General features: G+C 41.6%; 2 protein-coding genes across 4 annotated transcripts in view; both read right to left on the bottom strand.

Annotated features, from left to right (window-relative positions):
- The window catches only part of LOC120032526 (platelet-derived growth factor subunit A-like), a 9,436-nt gene extending 8,184 nt beyond the window's left edge, over nt 1–1,252 (bottom strand). Inside the window, exons 1-2 of the mRNA XM_038978666.1 lie at nt 520–1,252; nt 11–107 (exon numbers count right to left, since the gene is read on the bottom strand). Of these exons, the coding sequence (XP_038834594.1) occupies nt 11–107; nt 520–585 (163 nt within the window). The 5' untranslated portion in view covers nt 586–1,252. The remainder of the gene's footprint in view (nt 1–10; nt 108–519) is intronic.
- A 13,972-nt stretch (nt 1,253–15,224) lies between these two features.
- LOC120032520 (venom factor-like) overlaps nt 15,225–18,937 on the bottom strand; it is a 31,016-nt gene continuing 27,303 nt past the window's right edge. For 2 of the 3 annotated variants that reach the window (XM_038978654.1, XM_038978653.1), the window contains 3 exons: nt 16,478–16,558; nt 16,157–16,304; nt 15,225–16,023 (listed from right to left, as the gene is read on the bottom strand). In XM_038978654.1, the coding sequence (XP_038834582.1) occupies nt 15,876–16,023; nt 16,157–16,304; nt 16,478–16,558 (377 nt within the window). In that variant the 3' untranslated portion in view covers nt 15,225–15,875. Of the gene's footprint in view, nt 16,024–16,156; nt 16,305–16,477; nt 16,559–18,937 lie in introns of those variants that run through there. The other variant, XR_005473828.1, reaches the window with a different exon arrangement.

The raw sequence follows: 18,937 nt of genomic DNA on the forward strand, positions 1-18,937 counted from the left end.
TTAGGCCTACCTTCCAAGTCTAGCTCCAGGAGCCGCTGGAGGTCGCTGATGCTGCGGATCTCACTGCGGGACAGCCGCTCCAACAGCTCCCGGGGGAGTGGGGCCTCCTAGAAGAAAAGGAAAAGATTTAAATGAAAATAACAGCACGTTATTACCTACACAGGCGTTATTGTACCGTAATGGATAGCGCGGCTATAGAAGTGGTATGAGTGTGACTATGTAGCGCTGAAGAAGTGTTTTAAGCACAAATATGTGCACAATTAAGGGGGGGATATAATGCACACTTAGTTTGCGCTTGTTGCTGAAAAGCCATAGATTCCCCCTATTGTCATGTCATTTTTGGACGGAGTTACAGCAACGCTACTCTGGAGTTTTGTGCATAATTATGCATAAGTGGAGCATGAACGAACGAACATTGCACCTGCCAACGAAGGAAGCGTTGCACTAAAAACGGCACAATTTGAACAGAATTGGCCCCTACATAGCGTACAAACCAAAACTCGTATAAAAGTCCTTTACCTCAGCGGCGGTGCGTAACAGGCACAATAAGCAGGCGAGGAGGAAGCTCAGAAAAGTGGCTCTCATCTCCCTTCGGCTCCTTTGGGCTCCAGAACGAGAGAAAGTTCCAGTAGTTCCACCAACACCGTTCCAGAACCAGGAGCTGAGGCGTCGCTCCCAAACCCCGGGAATCCAGTACCATCCCTCGGGTGGAACCGCTACCTCCACGACTCTACAGCCGGTAGTGCGAATTATTTGGCTATTATAGGCAACATGGTGAGGCTAACAGTGTGACTTTATTGGGTGTTCATCTAGGTTTACATTTAAGACTGACGTTTATTGAAGTCAGTTGGGTTTCCTACTCCGCTTCACAGCAGCAACACAGGAGCAGGAGATGGAGTTACGGCACCTGAGACAAGAGCTATCTATGCTTAGAAGAACTTCCAGATGTGAGAAATGTCATCATTTTGTCGATTAGGCTATAATCCACTTGAAGTGAAGACGTCTCGTTGTGACACATTTCAGTGTTTTAATCCTTTATGCATGTTGATACAATTCTCGGAGAATATAATATATCACTATCCATACATTTATGGGAGACTTCCAAAAATATAAACTTTATGTCCTGTTTATATCAGCAAATGGAGGATAGGTCAAAAATAATGTCAAGCCGTCCGCATGTCCCGGTTGTTCTTATCAAACGGTTTTTGTAGCCTATTGGATCTATTCAACGCGGGTCCCGCACGCTGTAGACTGTGATCTCCGTAGTGAATGAAGTCGGAACGCTTTGAGTCATATGATATAGCTACCGCGTTGCTGGGGGCTGGCGGGGCGCGGTCACGTTGCAACTCCGCTCCGCTCTCCGGGTGTGTGCTCTGTAACTACAGATGGATAGATAGGCTATAAAGGAGACCATTGGCTTTTGACTGTGGGCGCGCTTACATCAGTCCCGCTGCTACTCTCTGTTGTTATCTATGCATAGCCACTTTAATAACTCTACCTACATGTACATAATTACCTCAACACCGGTGCCCCCGCACATTGACACATTGACTCTGTACCGGTACCCCCTGTATATAGCCCCGCTATTGTTATTTACTGCTGCTCTTTAATTGTTTGTTATTCTTATCTCTTACTTTTTTAGGTATTTTTCTTAAAACTGCATTGTTGTTTAAGGGCTTGTAAGTAAGCATTTCACTGTAAGGTCTACACCTGTTGTATTCGGTGCATGTGACAAACAGCATTTGACTTGATTTTGATGGTGATAGTGGTGATGATGATAATGATGCTGGTGATGACAGTGATGATGAAGGTGATGAGGATGTTGATGATCTCTATAAACATCATATCCTGTAACTGTTCCTAAATGCCCTGTGTTGTTTTACCACACAATGGCAGGTTACTAGTTTACACATTAACATTTCATCCCTTCTAAAGCACTAGTCATTACATTTTAAGCGACTGAGCTAATTTATAACAAAGTACGAACCCATGGTTGAGTAGTTTAGAGTGTTTATAACCTATAAAGTCACCGGAGGCTTTCCACCTCTCTCTTTTCCCCCTCTTACACCCTTCCTTCAATTCCCTCCTTCTCCAGCCCCCTCGCACCTCTACCACCTCCAACCCTCCCCCCTTGTATCTGTTCACACCCCCCCCCCCCCTCCAGTCCTTCCTCCACCCCTCTCCCTCCCTTCCAGGTCAGCCACAGAGGGCTGAGTGTGTCTGTTTTTAATTGGTGTTTAATTAACTTCATTAATAAGTGGCCAGACCGTAGACACAACTGACCTCCATGATAAAGGAGCGAGAGAGCGAAAGGGATGGAGGGATCAGAGGTAGGGGGGACACGGTGTGCTGGAGCTGAAAACAACACTTGATGAAGAACAGACATGTTCACACGGACCTACACACATTGACTATGTGCCTTGTGACCAGACACGGTGTCACAACTGAGATAGTTAGGGACTTTGTGCCCACTGGACCCAGTCTCTCTCAACACGAGAGCAGCCACCATTCTAGCTACAAATGCAGACATTGACATCCTTTAGTGGTGATGAGGAGGAGGGAGAGGTGAACATTGAGGAAAAGGAGGTGAAGGAGATGGGGAGAGGAGGAAGAAGAATGAAGGGGTAAAGGAGCCCAGGAGGAGGGGCAAATGAGGACGGAAGGAGGAAGAGAAACAAGGTTTGTTGCCAATTAAGACCTATTTAGCCAGACAGAGACTCAGTGACTCTGTCTCTCCCTCCATCAACCCTGAAGGGCTTTGCTTTGGGCTGCTCTGGTCTGGTGTACTTGACTCCTGCAAGGCGCCAGACACACATGCAAGTGCACATGTGTACACACACACACTCACTTACAGCACAGGGGTCCGAATTAGGGAAACAACTGGGTTAGAACCGAACCGATCCAGAACATTCCACTGTGACATCCTTGGACCCGGAGAGAGTGATGCCAAAGGGCAATGATCTGGACCCTTAACCTCTCTGTATACCTCTCTCTCTCTTCTCTCTCACTTCCTCTGTGGGATAGAAGTGGGACATGCCTCCTGCTATGGTAGGGGCAGTAGCATGCATGTTGTCATGCCGACAGAGAGGCTAGAGGTTTCCCTAAAGTCTAGACCCAGACAACAGGATAGACACAGTAAAATAGAGAAAGGAGAGAGAAACAGAGACAAATTGAGATATGGAGAGACACAGAGAGGGAATGTGCATGAGAGAGAAGAGAGAGGGAGAAATAGGTCTGGATTCAATCCGTATCGCAGAAGTATCGTGGAAGATCTGCGTTATAGCTCCATTTAAATTTCAAGGCAATGTTCCAGTGTCCGCGGAGACTGCATTCACGGTAAACACTGCATATGTCGGCTCAATTGTAAATTACTTTAAAAATGTACGCAGCTTTACCATGATACTTTCACGATACGGATTGAATCCAGTCGCTAGTTACATTTAATCTGTGGAGGGATGAGAGTTTTACAAGCAGGGTGTAAAAGTCTATACCTAATTCTATTCAAACTCCTATGCATAGTGCATAATGAAAAACTTCATATGTGTCAGACCTGTGATTGAATACTATTTGAAATCTTTTCATATACTTTTAACATTTGCTCTACCGATGTAGGATCTTGTTAGAGCAAACCCAAGTCTGACACTAAAGTGGAAATGACAAACTTCAGAAGCATTTTTAAACCTTGAATACACTACAAGTTTGTATTTCCTGCTCTGCAGGAAAATTCTCAGCAACAAAAGAGTGATCAAATTAAGATCCTACATCTATAGTTTGCCTGAAGTGCTGGATGGGCGACGTTTGCATTTTTGTCACTATTCTATTGGTTCCGTAGTGACAGTCAAGCTCAATCAATCCCAGATAAAGTATTTTAAATGATTTTAGATAGTATTTTAATCCAGGTCTGATTTAGTTTCCCTTCTACACATTCATTATAAGAACCCATACCAAAGAAGTCAGTCAGAATGGATTTCACGATTTCAACCATTAAACCCGGGGTAATCTCATGGTTGGCCACCTCCCAAAAACTATTGTGTGAAGCATAAATGTTTGGGAAGCGGCCAACAGAAGACTTATCCTGGATAAACATCTTGAATATGCTAGTGTTTGGTTTACCTATATGGTTAGTTAATGCAATGGCTCCATCTGTTTAAGCATAGGCTTGAGAGAGGTTTGGTGTTTGGGATACAGAGTCCCTCTGCTGCTACCAAAAAGTCACACATATACATGGAAATATGCTCCTGCACCATACGCTTTACCCACATCTAAAGCAGCATCCTATGCAATAGGTCGGAACAAGATTATTGTGTCTTTCCTGTGGAGATGAGATTTCATGAATTGCCTGTTTGAGTATCACATAAGCATCAAAACAGAAGAATGCACTAAAAGATGGAATGTCATATTCCTTATCAGTCCTGCTAAGACAAAACATTTCAGATGTAAGTTAAACAGTAGAGCCACAGCTGTTGCTATATTATCTCATCATATCTGAGGAGAGCCCACTTCTCATGTGTACGTGTTTCCTCTTCTATAATCTGCTCTTTGTTTTCAGATGGTTAAGACAAAGATCCAATGTGCATCCAAAATGGAACCCCATTCCCTACTATAGTGAACTACTTTTGACCAGAGCTCTATTGGGCCTGGTCAAAAGTAGTGCACTGTATTGGGAGCAGGGTGGCATTTGGGACATGACTAGAACACTCTACTTTATTTCTCTATGTGTAAACCTCCTCTGGCCACATCTAAGGGTCTATATACCAGCATGTCACCGAACCTGGTCCTGGGTGCTTCTGGATTCACAGATTATTCACAGATCTTTCTCTCTTTCTCAATCAACTGTTTCAACTCTGTCTTCGTCTCACTCTGTCTCTGTCTCTGTCTTCGTCTCACTCTGTCTCGCTGTCTCTATCGCTCTGTCTCTGTCTCGCTGTCTCTATCGCTCTGTCTCTGTCTCCCTGTCTCTATCGCTCTGTCTCGCTGTCTCTATCGCTCTGTCTCTGTCTCGCTGTCTCTATCGCTCTGTCTCTGTCTCGCTGTCTCTATCGCTCTGTCTCTGTCTCCCTGTCTCTATCGCTCTGTCTCCCTGTCTTTATCGCTCTGTCTCGCTGTCTCTATCGCTCTGTCTCTGTCTCGCTGTCTTTTTCTCACACCCTCACAATGCCTCTCAAATCAACCAGCTGCAGCACCAAGGCTGACATCCCTCTTTAAATCCCTCTTCCTCTTCCTCTCCCCCTATTTTGATACTAACTAGTCACTCCCTTTTCCATTACTGACTTGTAGTCAGGTTGATGACTGACATTACTGTACTGAGGTTGAGTTTATGTCAAACACAAACACAGTCTCACACACACACACACACACACACACACACACACACACACACACACACACACACACACACACACACACACACACACACACACACACACACACACACACACACACACGTCGTATGATGCAGTTGCTTACAGCTGGCAGCTGTTTTGGAATATGATTAGGAAGTGTGAAAAGGTTGGAACATTTGGATTAAACAGTCATGTCGTCCTTTACATTGTTGGCTTCGATGAGAGCTGCTGTCTCTGTTTTTCCAGAACCTTTCTTTTAGTCTAACTGAGAGGCTATGAGAGAGATCATTCTGTTTTGAATTGATTAATCGGTGTGTAAGTAAACCCCACCAACACACCCAAATGCCTGTTTGCACTGACGCACACACACACATCCACAAATCTATTGTCACCTAATTTGGCGATAATGCGATGCTTCCTCCTTCAAGCCTCTGTATCTGGGCAGCAACTAGTGACAATGATGTCACCTCTCTACCAGTGTGTCCGGACCTTGACACAGGCTGCGTGCCAGATTGCACTCTATTCCCTATATAGTGCACTACGTTTGATAGGGCTCTGATCAAAAGTACTGCACTATAAAGGGAATAGGGTGCTATTTGAAACACAGACACAAAAGACCTTAGTCTGATACACACACGCACACACACACACACACACACACACACACACAGGGAACAATACCTTCCACTTCCCCCCATTAACCAGACCCCAAAATAAACTCCCTCTATACACTAGACCATTGTTACTGGGGCCAACATTAGCACATCAGATCAGACACTTAAAGCCTTTACTTCACAACTCAAGACCAGAGGAAATCCCTTCTTTTGGAAGAGGAGAGAGGGAGATTTCTGTCGTTCTTTCCCAGAGTGATACAAGTGGTTGTGAGTGGTTTGCTAATTGTCCTCTCTTAATCTTGTTAATGCAGCAGAAAGAGAGAGCAGGAGAGATAGAGAAAGAGAGTGTGTGTGTGTGTGTGTGTGTGTGTGTGTGTGTGTGTGTGTGTGTGTGTGTGTGTGTGTGTGTGTGTGTGTGTGTGTTCAAGACAACAGGTTTGCAAACAGAGGAGCTGGCTTTCACAGATTGTCATGACAATACAATGCCCTATCAACCAACCTTGCCCACTGTATACCATACTGCTCCAACACGCCTGTAGTGGGGTTACACAGCTGGTACTGTCCAATGGAAAGGTGAGTGATACCTATGGAACATGTGGTGATTGGTCCATAAAGGAGAGGGGACTGTCTGTCTCTCTCACACACACACACACACACACACACACACACACACACACACACACACACACACACACACACACACACACACACACACACACACACACACACACACACACACACACACAGACACACACACACACCTTTAATGTAGGATCAAACAAGGGCACCTAGGGTAGCAAACTCTGTCATGGCAGGTGTTTAAGGATGTGTGTGTGTGTTAATGAGACAGTTATTATTGCTGTACACAGGCCAACTGTCTAGCAGGTGATGGCGGAAAACAGAGAACCAGAAACAGTCATGTGTTGGGACTTGAAACCTGGCAGCATCGTAATTTTCCAATGCCGCATTTATGCACAGTATCTCTTCTGAGAACTCATTAAAAGTTATGAATAAGACACACACACACACTGAATAACACACACACGCACACACATGCACACACACACACACACACACTACTGAGACTACACAGACTGTACAAGTCTAAGCGAGACAGAAAGTGAACTTGAATGAGAGTGGATGATAATGATGACAGGAGAGAAAAGCACTAGATGCCAATAGAGATCTCCTTCACTATGATGTTATATTGAATATCTGCCTGGCACAGCTTGACCATCAACTGTGTGTGTTTGGCATGATGCTACTTGGCTTATCAAAGAAAAGGATCAAGCAAGTGTGCTTAGAGGAAGTGCACACTTAGACGGTGCAGTATGAGTGAAGTCAATTCATTTCAAATAACTTTATTTGTACCTTTAGGGCAATTACAAAATGATGTTGGCATGTGTTTTTTTCTAACTTGGATGCGTGGGAGTTAGTCCTTTATGTGCAGTATTAAAACATCAAACGTCGCTAACTTATGATTAAAGGTTTACCTTGAGATGTTGACTATAATTGATGAACTGCAGATAGGTAGTGTGTGTGGAATTAGTCATACAGAGGAGGCTGGTGGGATGAGCTTTAGGAGGACGGGCTCATTGTAATGGTTGGAATGGAATTAATGGAACGGAGTTGTGTTGTGTTTGATGTGTTTGGTACCATTCCAACGATTTTATTCCAGCCACTACAATGAGCCTGTCCTCCTATAGTTCCTCCCACCAGCCTCCTCTGAGTCAGAACACTCATACACTAAGATAAAACTCAAGACAAGTGTGTTAGGGCCTTGACATTGGCAAAGTCAAGCTTATCTCGAGTCTAACACAAACAGCCACCTACCCAAATTGCACACACTGTATATAGACTTTCTTTCTTTTTTCTACTGTGTTATTGACTGTACGCTTGTTAATTCCATGTGTAACTCTGTGTTGTTGTTTGTGTCGCACTGCTTTGCTTTATCTTGGCCAGGTCGCAGTTGTAAATGAGAACTTGTTCTCAACTAGCTTACCTGGTTAAATAAAGGTGAAATTAAAATAAAATAAAAATGATTCAAATGGTACTGTATTAGTTAGGTATGCTTTGAACTGATCTCACACCTGTTGATAAGAATCCAGGTGGTTGAGTAAGCAGGTAGGTGGGTATTACAGAAGGGGGAGTTGGTGTCATTTGCTGTTTAATCTACTGAGTTGTGATGTGCAATAAGTTGTAAAGCATTGTAACTAGGACACAATTAGTCAGACAGACTTGCCACCACTGAAAGGCTATAGTATAGGGATCATCTACTAGATGCAGCCACGGGACAACTTTTTCCTGATCGGATGTTTAATTACAAATAATTTGTAGAGTGCAAATTGACCGCAAGATGCCCAAAATATATAATATTTGACTAAAACAATCATTTCAAACCTTGCTTATGTAACCGATGTGAAATGGCTAGCTAGTTAGCGGTGGTGCGCGCTAATAGCGTTTCAATCGGTGACGTCACTCGCTTTGAGACCTTGAAGTAGTGGTTCCCCTTGCTCTGCAAGGGCCGCGGCTTTTGTGGAGCGATGGGTAACGATGCTTCGTGGGTGACTGTTGTTGATGTGTGCAGAGGGTCCCTGGTTCGCGCCCGGGTTGGGGCGAGGGGACGGACTAAAGTTATACTTTTACACTTACATTCGTAAATGATCACATATATATATACATTTACATTACATTTAAGTCATTTAGCAGACGCTCTTATCCAGAGCGACTTACAAGTACATACATTCATACTTTTTTTTGTACTGGCCCCCCGTGGGAATCGAACCCACAACCCTGGCGTTGCAAGCGCCATGCTCTACCAACTGAGCCACACGGGGCCGTGTGGCTCAGATATATATATATCTCTCTATTATGCGTGGGAATAATTTGGAACAGATTTCCAAAATTAAAATCACATGGAACTGATTTGCAGGTTTTTTTTTTACAGTCATTCATGTCCAACAGTTTTTGGTCCGAAAACTTAGGGGGGCAAATAAAATAAAATCACCCGCAGGCCGCTAGTTGGGGAACCCTGCTGCAGTAGTATAGTAATGTCTAAACAGTAGCAGGCTGAAAGGCAGTAGTATTATAGTATAGTCTAAACAGTAGCAGTATGAAAGGCTGCAGAATTATTATAGTCTAAACAGTAGCAGTATGAAAGGCAGTAGCGTAATGTCTAAACAGTAGCAGGATGAAAGGCAGTAGTAGTATAGTATAGTCTACACAGTAGCAGGATGAAAGGCAGCAGTAGTAGCGTAATGTCTAAACAGTAGCAGGATGAAAGGCTGTAGTATTATAGTCTCAACAGTAGCAGGATGAAAGGCAGTAGTAGTATAGTATAGTCTAAACAGTAGCAGGATGAAAGGCTGTAGAAGTATAGTCTAAACAGTAGCAGGATGAAAGGCTGTAGTAGTATAGTCTAAACAGTAGCAGGATGAAAGGCTGTAGTAGTATAGTGTAGTCTACACAGTAGCAGGATGAAAGGCTGTAGAAGTATAGTCTAAACAGTAGCAGGATGAAAGGCTGTAGTAGTATAGTGTAGTCTACACAGTAGCAGGATGAAAGGCTGTAGAAGTATAGTCTAAACAGTAGCAGGATGAAAGGCAGTAGTAGTAGCGTAATGTCTAAACAGTAGCAGGATGAAAGGCTGTAGTATTATAGTATAGTCTAAACAGTAGCAGGATGAAAGGCTGTAGTAGTATAGTATAGTCTACACAGTAGCAGGATGAAAGGCAGCAGTAGTAGCGTAATGTCTAAACAGTAGCAGGATGAAAGGCTGTAGTATTATAGTCTAAACAGTAGCAGGATGAAAGGCTGTAGTAGTATAGTATAGTCTACACAGTAGCAGGATGAAAGGCAGCAGTAGTAGCGTAATGTCTAAACAGTAGCAGGATGAAAGGCTGTAGTATTATAGTCTCAACAGTAGCAGGATGAAAGGCAGTAGTAGTATAGTATAGTCTAAACAGTAGCAGGATGAAAGGCTGTAGAAGTATAGTCTAAACAGTAGCAGGATGAAAGGCTGTAGTAGTATAGTCTAAACAGTAGCAGGATGAAAGGCTGTAGTAGTATAGTGTAGTCTACACAGTAGCAGGATGAAAGGCTGTAGAAGTATAGTCTAAACAGTAGCAGGATGAAAGGCTGTAGTAGTATAGTGTAGTCTACACAGTAGCAGGATGAAAGGCTGTAGAAGTATAGTCTAAACAGTAGCAGGATGAAAGGCAGTAGTAGTAGCGTAATGTCTAAACAGTAGCAGGATGAAAGGCTGTAGTAGTATAGTCTCAACAGTAGCAGTATAAAAGGCTGTAGTAGTCTAGTATAGTCTAAACAGTAGCAGGATGAAAGGCAGTAGTAGTAGCGTAATGTCTAAACAGTAGCAGGATGAAAGGCAGTAGTAGTATAGTCTAAACAGTAGCAGGATGAAAGGCAGTAGTAGTAGCGTAATGTCTAAACAGTAGCAGAATGAAAGGCTGTAGTATTATAGTCTCAACAGTAGCAGGATGAAAGGCTGTAGAAGTATAGTATAGTCTAAACAGTAGCAGGATGAAAGGCAGTAGTAGTAGCGTAATGTCTAAACAGTAGCAGGATGAAAGGCAGTAGTAGTATAGTCTAAACAGTAGCAGGATGAAATGTTGTAGTAGTAGCGTAATGTCTAAACAGTAGCAGGATGAAATGTTGTAGTAGTATAGTATAGTCTACACAGTAGCAGGATGAAATGTTGTAGTAGTAGCGTAATGTCTAAACAGTAGCAGGATGAAATGTTGTAGTAGTATAGTATAGTCTAAACAGTAGCAGGATGAAATGTTGTAGTAGTAGCGTAATGTCTAAACAGTAGCAGGATGAAATGTTGTAGTAGTAGCGTAATGTCTAAACAGTAGCAGGATGAAAGGCTGTAGTAGTATAGTCTCAACAGTAGCAGTATAAAAGGCTGTAGTAGTATAGTATAGTCTAAACAGTAGCAGGATGAAAGGCTGTAGTAGTATAGTATAGTCTAAACAGTAGCAGGATGAAAGGCTGTAGTAGTATAGTATAGTCTAAACAGTAGCAGGATGAAAGGCTGTAGTAGTATAGTATAGTCTAAACAGTAGCAGGATGAAAGGCTGTAGTAGTATAGTCTCAACAGTAGCAGTATAAAAGGCTGTAGTAGTATAGTGTAGTCTAAACAGTAGCAGGATGAAAGGCAGTAGTAGTAGCGTAATGTCTAAACAGTAGCAGGATGAAAGGCTGTAGTATTATACTCTCAACAGTAGCAGGATGAAAGGCTGTAGAAGTATAGTAATGTCTAAACAGTAGCAGGATGAAAGGCTGTAGTAGTATAGTGTAGTCTACACAGTAGCAGGATGAAAGGCTGTAGAAGTATAGTCTAAACAGTAGCAGGATGAAAGGCTGTAGTATTATAGTCTCAACAGTAGCAGGATGAAAGGCTGTAGAAGTATAGTAATGTCTAAACAGTAGCAGGATGAAAGGCAGTAGTAGTAGCGTAATGTCTAAACAGTAGCAGGATGAAAGGCAGTAGCGTAATGTCTAAACAGTAGCAGTATGAAAGGCAGTAGTAGTAGCGTAATGTCTAAACAGTAGCAGGATGAAAGGCAGTAGTAGTATAGTCTAAACAGTAGCAGGATGAAATGTTGTAGTAGTAGCGTAATGTCTAAACAGTAGCAGGATGAAATGTTGTAGTAGTAGCGTAATGTCTAAACAGTAGCAGGATGAAAGGCTGTAGTAGTATAGTCTCAACAGTAGCAGTATAAAAGGCTGTAGTAGTATAGTCTAAACAGTAGCAGGATGAAAGGCTGTAGTAGTCTAGTATAGTCTAAACAGTAGCAGGATGAAAGGCAGTAGTAGTAGCGTAATGTCTAAACAGTAGCAGGATGAAAGGCTGTAGTATTATACTCTCAACAGTAGCAGGATGAAAGGCTGTAGAAGTATAGTAATGTCTAAACAGTAGCAGGATGAAAGGCTGTAGAAGTATAGTATAGTCTCAACAGTAGCAGGATGAAAGGCTGTAGAAGTATAGTAATGTCTAAAGAGTAGCAAGCTAAACGGCTGCAGTAGTATAGTAATATCTAAAACAGTAGCAGGCTGAAAGGCAGTAGTAGTATAGTCTAAACGGTAGCAGGCTGAAAGTCTGCTGTAGGAGTGTAATATCTAAACAGTAGCAGGATGAAAGGCAGTTTTTGTATATTATTGTCTAAACAGCAGCAGGATGAAAGGCACTAGTAGTATAGTATAGTCTAAACAGCAGCAGTATGAAAGGCAGTAGTAGTATTGTCTAAACAGCAGCAGTATGAAAGGCAGTAGTTAGAATAGTAATATCTAAACAGTAGCAGGATGAAAGGCAGTTTTTGTATATTATAGTCTAAACGGCAGCAGTATGAAAGGCAGTAGTAGTATAGTTTAGTCTAAACAGTAGCAGGATGAAAGGCAGTAGTAGTATAGTTTAGTCTAAACAGTAGCAGGATGAAAGGCAGTTTTTGTATATTATAGTCTAAACAGTAGCAGGATGAAAGGCTGTAGTAGTATAGTACAGTCTAAACAGTAGCAGGATGAAAGGCTGTAGTAGTATAGTTTAGTCTAAACAGTAGCAGGATGAAAGGCTGTAGTATTGTAGTATAGTCTCAACAGTAGCAGGATGAAAGGCTGTAGTAGTATAGTATAGTCTACACAGTAGCAGGATGAAAGGCAGTAGTAGTAGCGTAATGTCTAAACAGTAGCAGGATGAAAGGCTGTAGTAGTATAGTAATGTCTAAACAGTAGCAGGATGAAAGGCAGTAGTAGTATAGTAATGTCTAAACAGTAGCAGGATGAAAGGCAGTAGTAGTAGCGTAATGTCTAAACAGTAGCAGGATGAAAGGCTGTAGTAGTAGCGTAATGTCAGATCAAATCCTGTTTCTGGACTCCATCATGCTTTCAACACACTGCGCCCCCCTATAAGTGATGATATAGAAGCACGGACAGTATAGAGATTGGAAAACAGGAGAGACTCTCAAGATTGTCATCTTGTGTATTTCATGTCACAACACAGGAAATTAAGTCAGGATGTTGTGTGTGACGTCTTGTGTGTGTGTGCGTCTTCAAGATTTACTAGAGAGAGTGGAGGTTTGTGTGCGAATACCCATGATGCCGATCCTCTTCATTTCCTGGGCCACATCTGTTCCCCTGGGTGATGTCTCAAGGAGAAAGGAGCACTGATTTGCTGGCTTATGTTCTAAGGCCTACATGGTCAGAATTCAGGCAGTGTTCCATGTTTTTTACTTTGGGCTTAAAGGAGCAGCACACACACAGACACATACAGACACATACGGACACACAGAGGCCAAAGCATAGGTGAACTAGTTTGGCTCCAAAACAACTTGTTCCCATAACAATCCCTCTCAGGATTCTGCTTAGTAAGGCTTTACATTTGGAGGGTTTTGTCCTTCTCCTTCATCATACACTTGAAGATCTCACTGACAGAATGTTAAATGTTATAAACACTGACATTTCAAACTCTTATCGAACATAAATGTTTCACTCTGAAATCATGTTGATTTACAAATATGTCTGTTTCACCACATGTAAAAGATGAGGGTAATAACTCAAGACAAAGGAGAGAGTGTGACTTCTACCTCTTGTGTGTGAGAGAGATACGAAACAACTGCTGTGTCAGTAAGTCTCAAATTCCTCATGTTCCTCTCTCATTTCAGTAGGACCAATCAAGGGATTGGAGAAGAAGAAACCTAGGGTCTTGTCCTCCAACACGCTCCACGCTTTCCTGTGCCGTTTTGAGAAGGAGACGAGGAGAGAGGACACGAGAAATCGACCATTGCACCCAGAAGCTGAGTTCTGATTCTTTACCCTTCACCCAGAGGTGTGCTTTCGATCACTCCCCCTAATGCATTTAAAAGCATTGGAAAGGTGAAAGCGTGGCTAGTATGAGTTTCCTTACACCAGTCCATTCTTCTTAAAATCATGACAGGGAGTATAAGCGCACACACCTCAGGAGAAGGGGAGAGGAAACATAGCCACTGTCCCACAGTAGCTGCTGTTCTGTGATCTCCAGTATCAGATCAGGAAGTTAGCGTGCCAATGCAGCCTACAGTAACTAAGCAGTAACTAAACTCTGTTTGGCCCGAGGATTAAGAGACATATTTGCTTATCTTTATATCTTTGTATTTATCTCTCTCCATCTCTCTCTCTCATTGTATTTATCTCTCGCTCTCATTGTATTTCTCTCTCCATATCTCTCTCATATTTATCTCTCTCATTGTATTTCTTTCTCCCATATTTATCTCTCTCATTGTATTTCTTTCTCTCTCTCTCTCTCATTGTATTTCTCTCTCTCTCATTGTATTTCTCTCTCATTATATTTCTCTCATTATATTTCTCTCTCTCATTGTATTTCTCTCTCTCATTGTATTTCTCTCTCTCATTGTATTTCTCTCTCCCATTGCATTTCTTTCTCTCATTGTATTTCTCTCTCTCTCATTGTATTTCTCTCTCCATCTCTCTCTCATTGTATTTCTCTCTCTCTCTCATTGCATTTCTTTCTCTCTTTCTATTTATCTTTCTCTCATTATATTTATCTCTCTCATTGTATTTCTTGATCTCATTATATTTATCTCTCTCTCTCCATCTCTCTCTTTGTATTTCTCTCCCTCCACCTCTCTCTTTCTATTTATCTTTCTCTCATTATATTTATCTCTCTCATTGTATTAATCTCTCTCACTCATTGTATTTCTCTCCATCTCTCTCTTTCTATTTATCTCTCTCTCATTGTATTTCTCTCCCTCCATCTCTCTCTTTATCTCTCTCTCATTGTATTTATCTCTCTCTTCAATTGTAGGCCTTTTTCTCTCCCTTTCTCAATGCAGGACTACATCCCATTATCTGATACAGAAGCAGTGAAATATCCCCCTGAGCAAATGCTACTGTGTGTAAGTCACTGTGTGTACCCTCTACGCACGCAAAGCCAGTGTGTGTGTGTGTGTGTGTGTGTACACTACCCACACTATACCAACATTTGTGACCAGCTGTGTGACCAGCTGCCCATTACCAGGCCTTCCTATTTAGATTATGGAAGGCACACACACATTTTAGGGGCAGCAGAAAATCCCATGGAAATCATGAGTCATTGCTATGGCGATAGCATTTCAAAAGTAGACTGATATTCTGTTATTTGAAGTTAGTTTACATACTGTTGGCCTACCTATATGTGATGCGTGTGTGTGTGAGAGTGCAAGAACTATATCAGCATTATTTACTATACAATACCTCAAGAATACTTCAATCAACCCAACCACAACCACACATCCATTTATTTTCTTAGAGCAGAATATGGGTTGATCATTATGTTTGCAAATCTGTGGCAACGAGAGGTATAAAGTACTGCAATCTACAACATGGATAAGTAATCAAACGGTATGAGAAAGAGAAGGCTGTGAATAATTAAAAACTCAATACAGGGTTTGTACTGAGAATCTCCCTGGTGTTTATTCTGTTAGTCTCTCTATGTGGAACATTCAGGAACACTAATGCATTCTGCACAGTAGTGAGACAATATTCCACTGCACTCAGTGCCACCTGAGTGAGTTCCCATCGTGTGAGTGTGTGTGTTGTGATTGTATGGCATCTCAAGTAGCCCTGGCTGTGACGAATCACTGAGCTCCCAGTAACACAATCCTAGACCCACCCAGGCTTAACACCAGTCTGTCATGTTTTTACGCTTTCTAATTCTAATGTCCATTTTCCTCTAATGGTTACCATGGTGATTATACAACAGAGCAGGATATGTCGACTGCATGGCTCAAATGGTGACAGTTTCTGCTGAACCAGTGCATCCAGAGGTGTAAAGCTACATGGCAGCTGATAGGCTGCGAGTGTGTGTGAGTGAGTGAGTGAGTGAGTGAGTGAGTGAGTGAGTGAGTGAGTGAGTGAGTGAGTGAGTCTATTTAAACCGACATCCCTTCTCTGAGAGGTCCTTGCTGAAGTTGTCCAGCTCTGTGCACCTGGCCTTGAGTTTGGCATCACTAACACACTCTGTTGAGGTGGGCCAATGCTCTACCCAGGTATCCTTGCCCAGCATGTATGTGGCACTGAGAGAGAGAGAGAGAAAGAAGAGAGAAAATAACCCCTTTAGGCAGATATTAACATGAACTTTATTGCTCTGACTTGCTTTGTCTTGCCAGTACTATAAGTCCATTATAACATGTCACTGCCTCTCCTCACCTGTTGGTGGAGCTGTCCTTGTACCAGAGGTCAGTTTTTGGCCCCATGAGGAGGTAGTCTGTACCCTCCTTCAGGTCCAGACCTCCTCTACAGCCAGCATGTGACAGGAAGACCCTAGTGTCACCCACACTGACCTCCTCCTCCACTCCTAGAGAGAGAGAGGGAGGAATGGACAGAGAGAGGGAGAGAGAGAGTAAGAGAGAAACAGAGTTAACCATGTTTGAACTAACTCAGCATCACATTCTGAAACAATGAGGGTAAGGAGAGATGGGTAGAGGACAGAGAAGGACTAGATGACATAAGATAACATGGGAGGCTTACCTATTTTTATAACTTGTGTGATCTTCATCTCGTATCTGTCGTACTGACTCTGGCTGACACTCAGGACCTTGGCCTTGTACACTGGAGGACAGAAGCGTGAGAAGCGTCAGAGAACAGCAAAATACACTCTACTCAATCAATGATATCATACACTTGACTGTCCCCAAGGAACAATTTGACTAAGACAATTAAAGAATGAAGCGTTAGATGATAGTTTTACCTCTGACGGACAACATTCATTTATAGCTGTACCATATACTGTACATGGTATAGTATTGTCTCAGTGTGACAGATTTACAGATCTATAATGCCTATAACATGTCTGTAATCTCTATAACATGCCTATGTCTATAATGCCTATAACATGCCTATAACATGTCTAACATGCCTATAACATGCCTGTCTATAACATGCCTGTCTATAACATGCCTATAACATGTCTGTCTATAACATGCCTATAACATGTCTGTCTATAACATGTCTGTCTATAACATGCCTGTCTATAACATGCCTGTCTATAACATGCCTGTCTATAACATGCCTATAACATGTCTGTCTATAACATGCCTATAACATGTCTGTCTATAACATGCCTGTCTATAACATGCCTGTCTATAACATGCCTGTCTATAACATGCCTATAACATGTCTGTCTATAACATGCCTATAACATGTCTGTCTATAACATGCCTATAACATGTCTGTCTATAACATGTCTGTCTATAACATGCCTGTCTATAACATGCCTGTCTATAACATGCCTATAACATGTCTGTCTATAACATGCCTATAACATGTCTGTCTATAACATGTCTGTCTATAACATGCCTATAACATGTCTGTCTATAACATGCCTATAACATGTCTGTCTATAACATGCCTATAACATGTCTGTCTATAACATGTCTGTCTATAACATGTCTGTCTATAACATGTCTGTCTATAACATGTCTGTCTATAACATGCCTGTCTATAACATGTCTGTCTATAACATGTCTGTCTATAACATGTCTGTCTATAACATGTCTGTCTATAACATGTCTGTCTATAACATGTCTGTCTATAACATGTCTGTCTATAACATGCCTGTCTATAACATGTCTGTCTATAACATGCCTGTCTATAACATGCCTATAACATGTCTGTCTATAACATGTCTGTCTATAACATGCCTATAACATGTCTGTCTATAACATGTCTGTCTATAACATGCCTATAACATGTCTGTCTATAACATGTCTGTCTATAACATGTCTGTCTATAACATGTCTGTCTATAACATGTCTGTCTATAACATGCCTGTCTATAACATGCCTATAACATGTCTGTCTATAACATGTCTGTCTATAACATGTCTGTCTATAACATGCCTGTCTATAACATGCCTATAACATGTCTGTCTATAACATGTCTGTCTATAACATGTCTGTCTATAACATGTCTGTCTATAACATGTCTGTCTATAACATGCCTGTCTATAACATGTCTGTCTATAACATGCCTGTCTATAACATGTCTGTCTATAACATGCCTATAACATGTCTGTCTATAACATGCCTATAACATGTCTGTCTATAACATGTCTGTCTATAACATGCCTGTCTATAACATGCCTATAACATGTCTGTCTATAACATGCCTATAACATGTCTGTCTATAACATGCCTGTCTATAACATGCCTATAACATGTCTGTCTATAACATGTCTGTCTATAACATGTCTGTCTATAACATGCCTGTCTATAACATGCCTGTCTATAACATGCCTGTCTATAACATGCCTGTCTATAACATGCCTATAACATGTCTGTCTATAACATGTCTGTCTATAACATGTCTGTCTATAACATGCCTATAACATGTCTGTCTATAACATGTCTGTCTATAACATGCCTATAACATGTCTGTCTATAACATGTCTGTCTATAACATGCCTATAACATGTCTGTCTATAACATGTCTGTCTATAACATGCCTATAACATGTCTGTCTATAACATGTCTGTCTATAACATGCCTATAACATGTCTGTCTATAACATGTCTGTCTATAACATGTCTGTCTATAACATGTCTGTCTATAACATGCCTGTCTATAACATGTCTGTCTATAACATGCCTATAACATGTCTGTCTATAACATGTCTGTCTATAACATGCCTATAACATGTCTGTCTATAACATGTCTGTCTATAACATGCCTGTCTATAACATGTCTGTCTATAACATGTCTGTCTATAACATGTCTGTCTATAACATGCCTGTCTATAACATGTCTGTCTATAACATGTCTGTCTATAACATGCCTATAACATGTCTGTCTATAACATGCCTATAACATGTCTGTCTATAACATGCCTATAACATGTCTGTCTATAACATGTCTGTCTATAACATGCCTGTCTATAACATGTCTGTCTATAACATGTCTGTCTATAACATGTCTGTCTACAACATGCCTG

Source organism: Salvelinus namaycush, chromosome 39 (genome assembly GCF_016432855.1).
Source record: "Salvelinus namaycush isolate Seneca chromosome 39, SaNama_1.0, whole genome shotgun sequence".
NCBI lineage: Eukaryota > Metazoa > Chordata > Actinopteri > Salmoniformes > Salmonidae > Salvelinus > Salvelinus namaycush.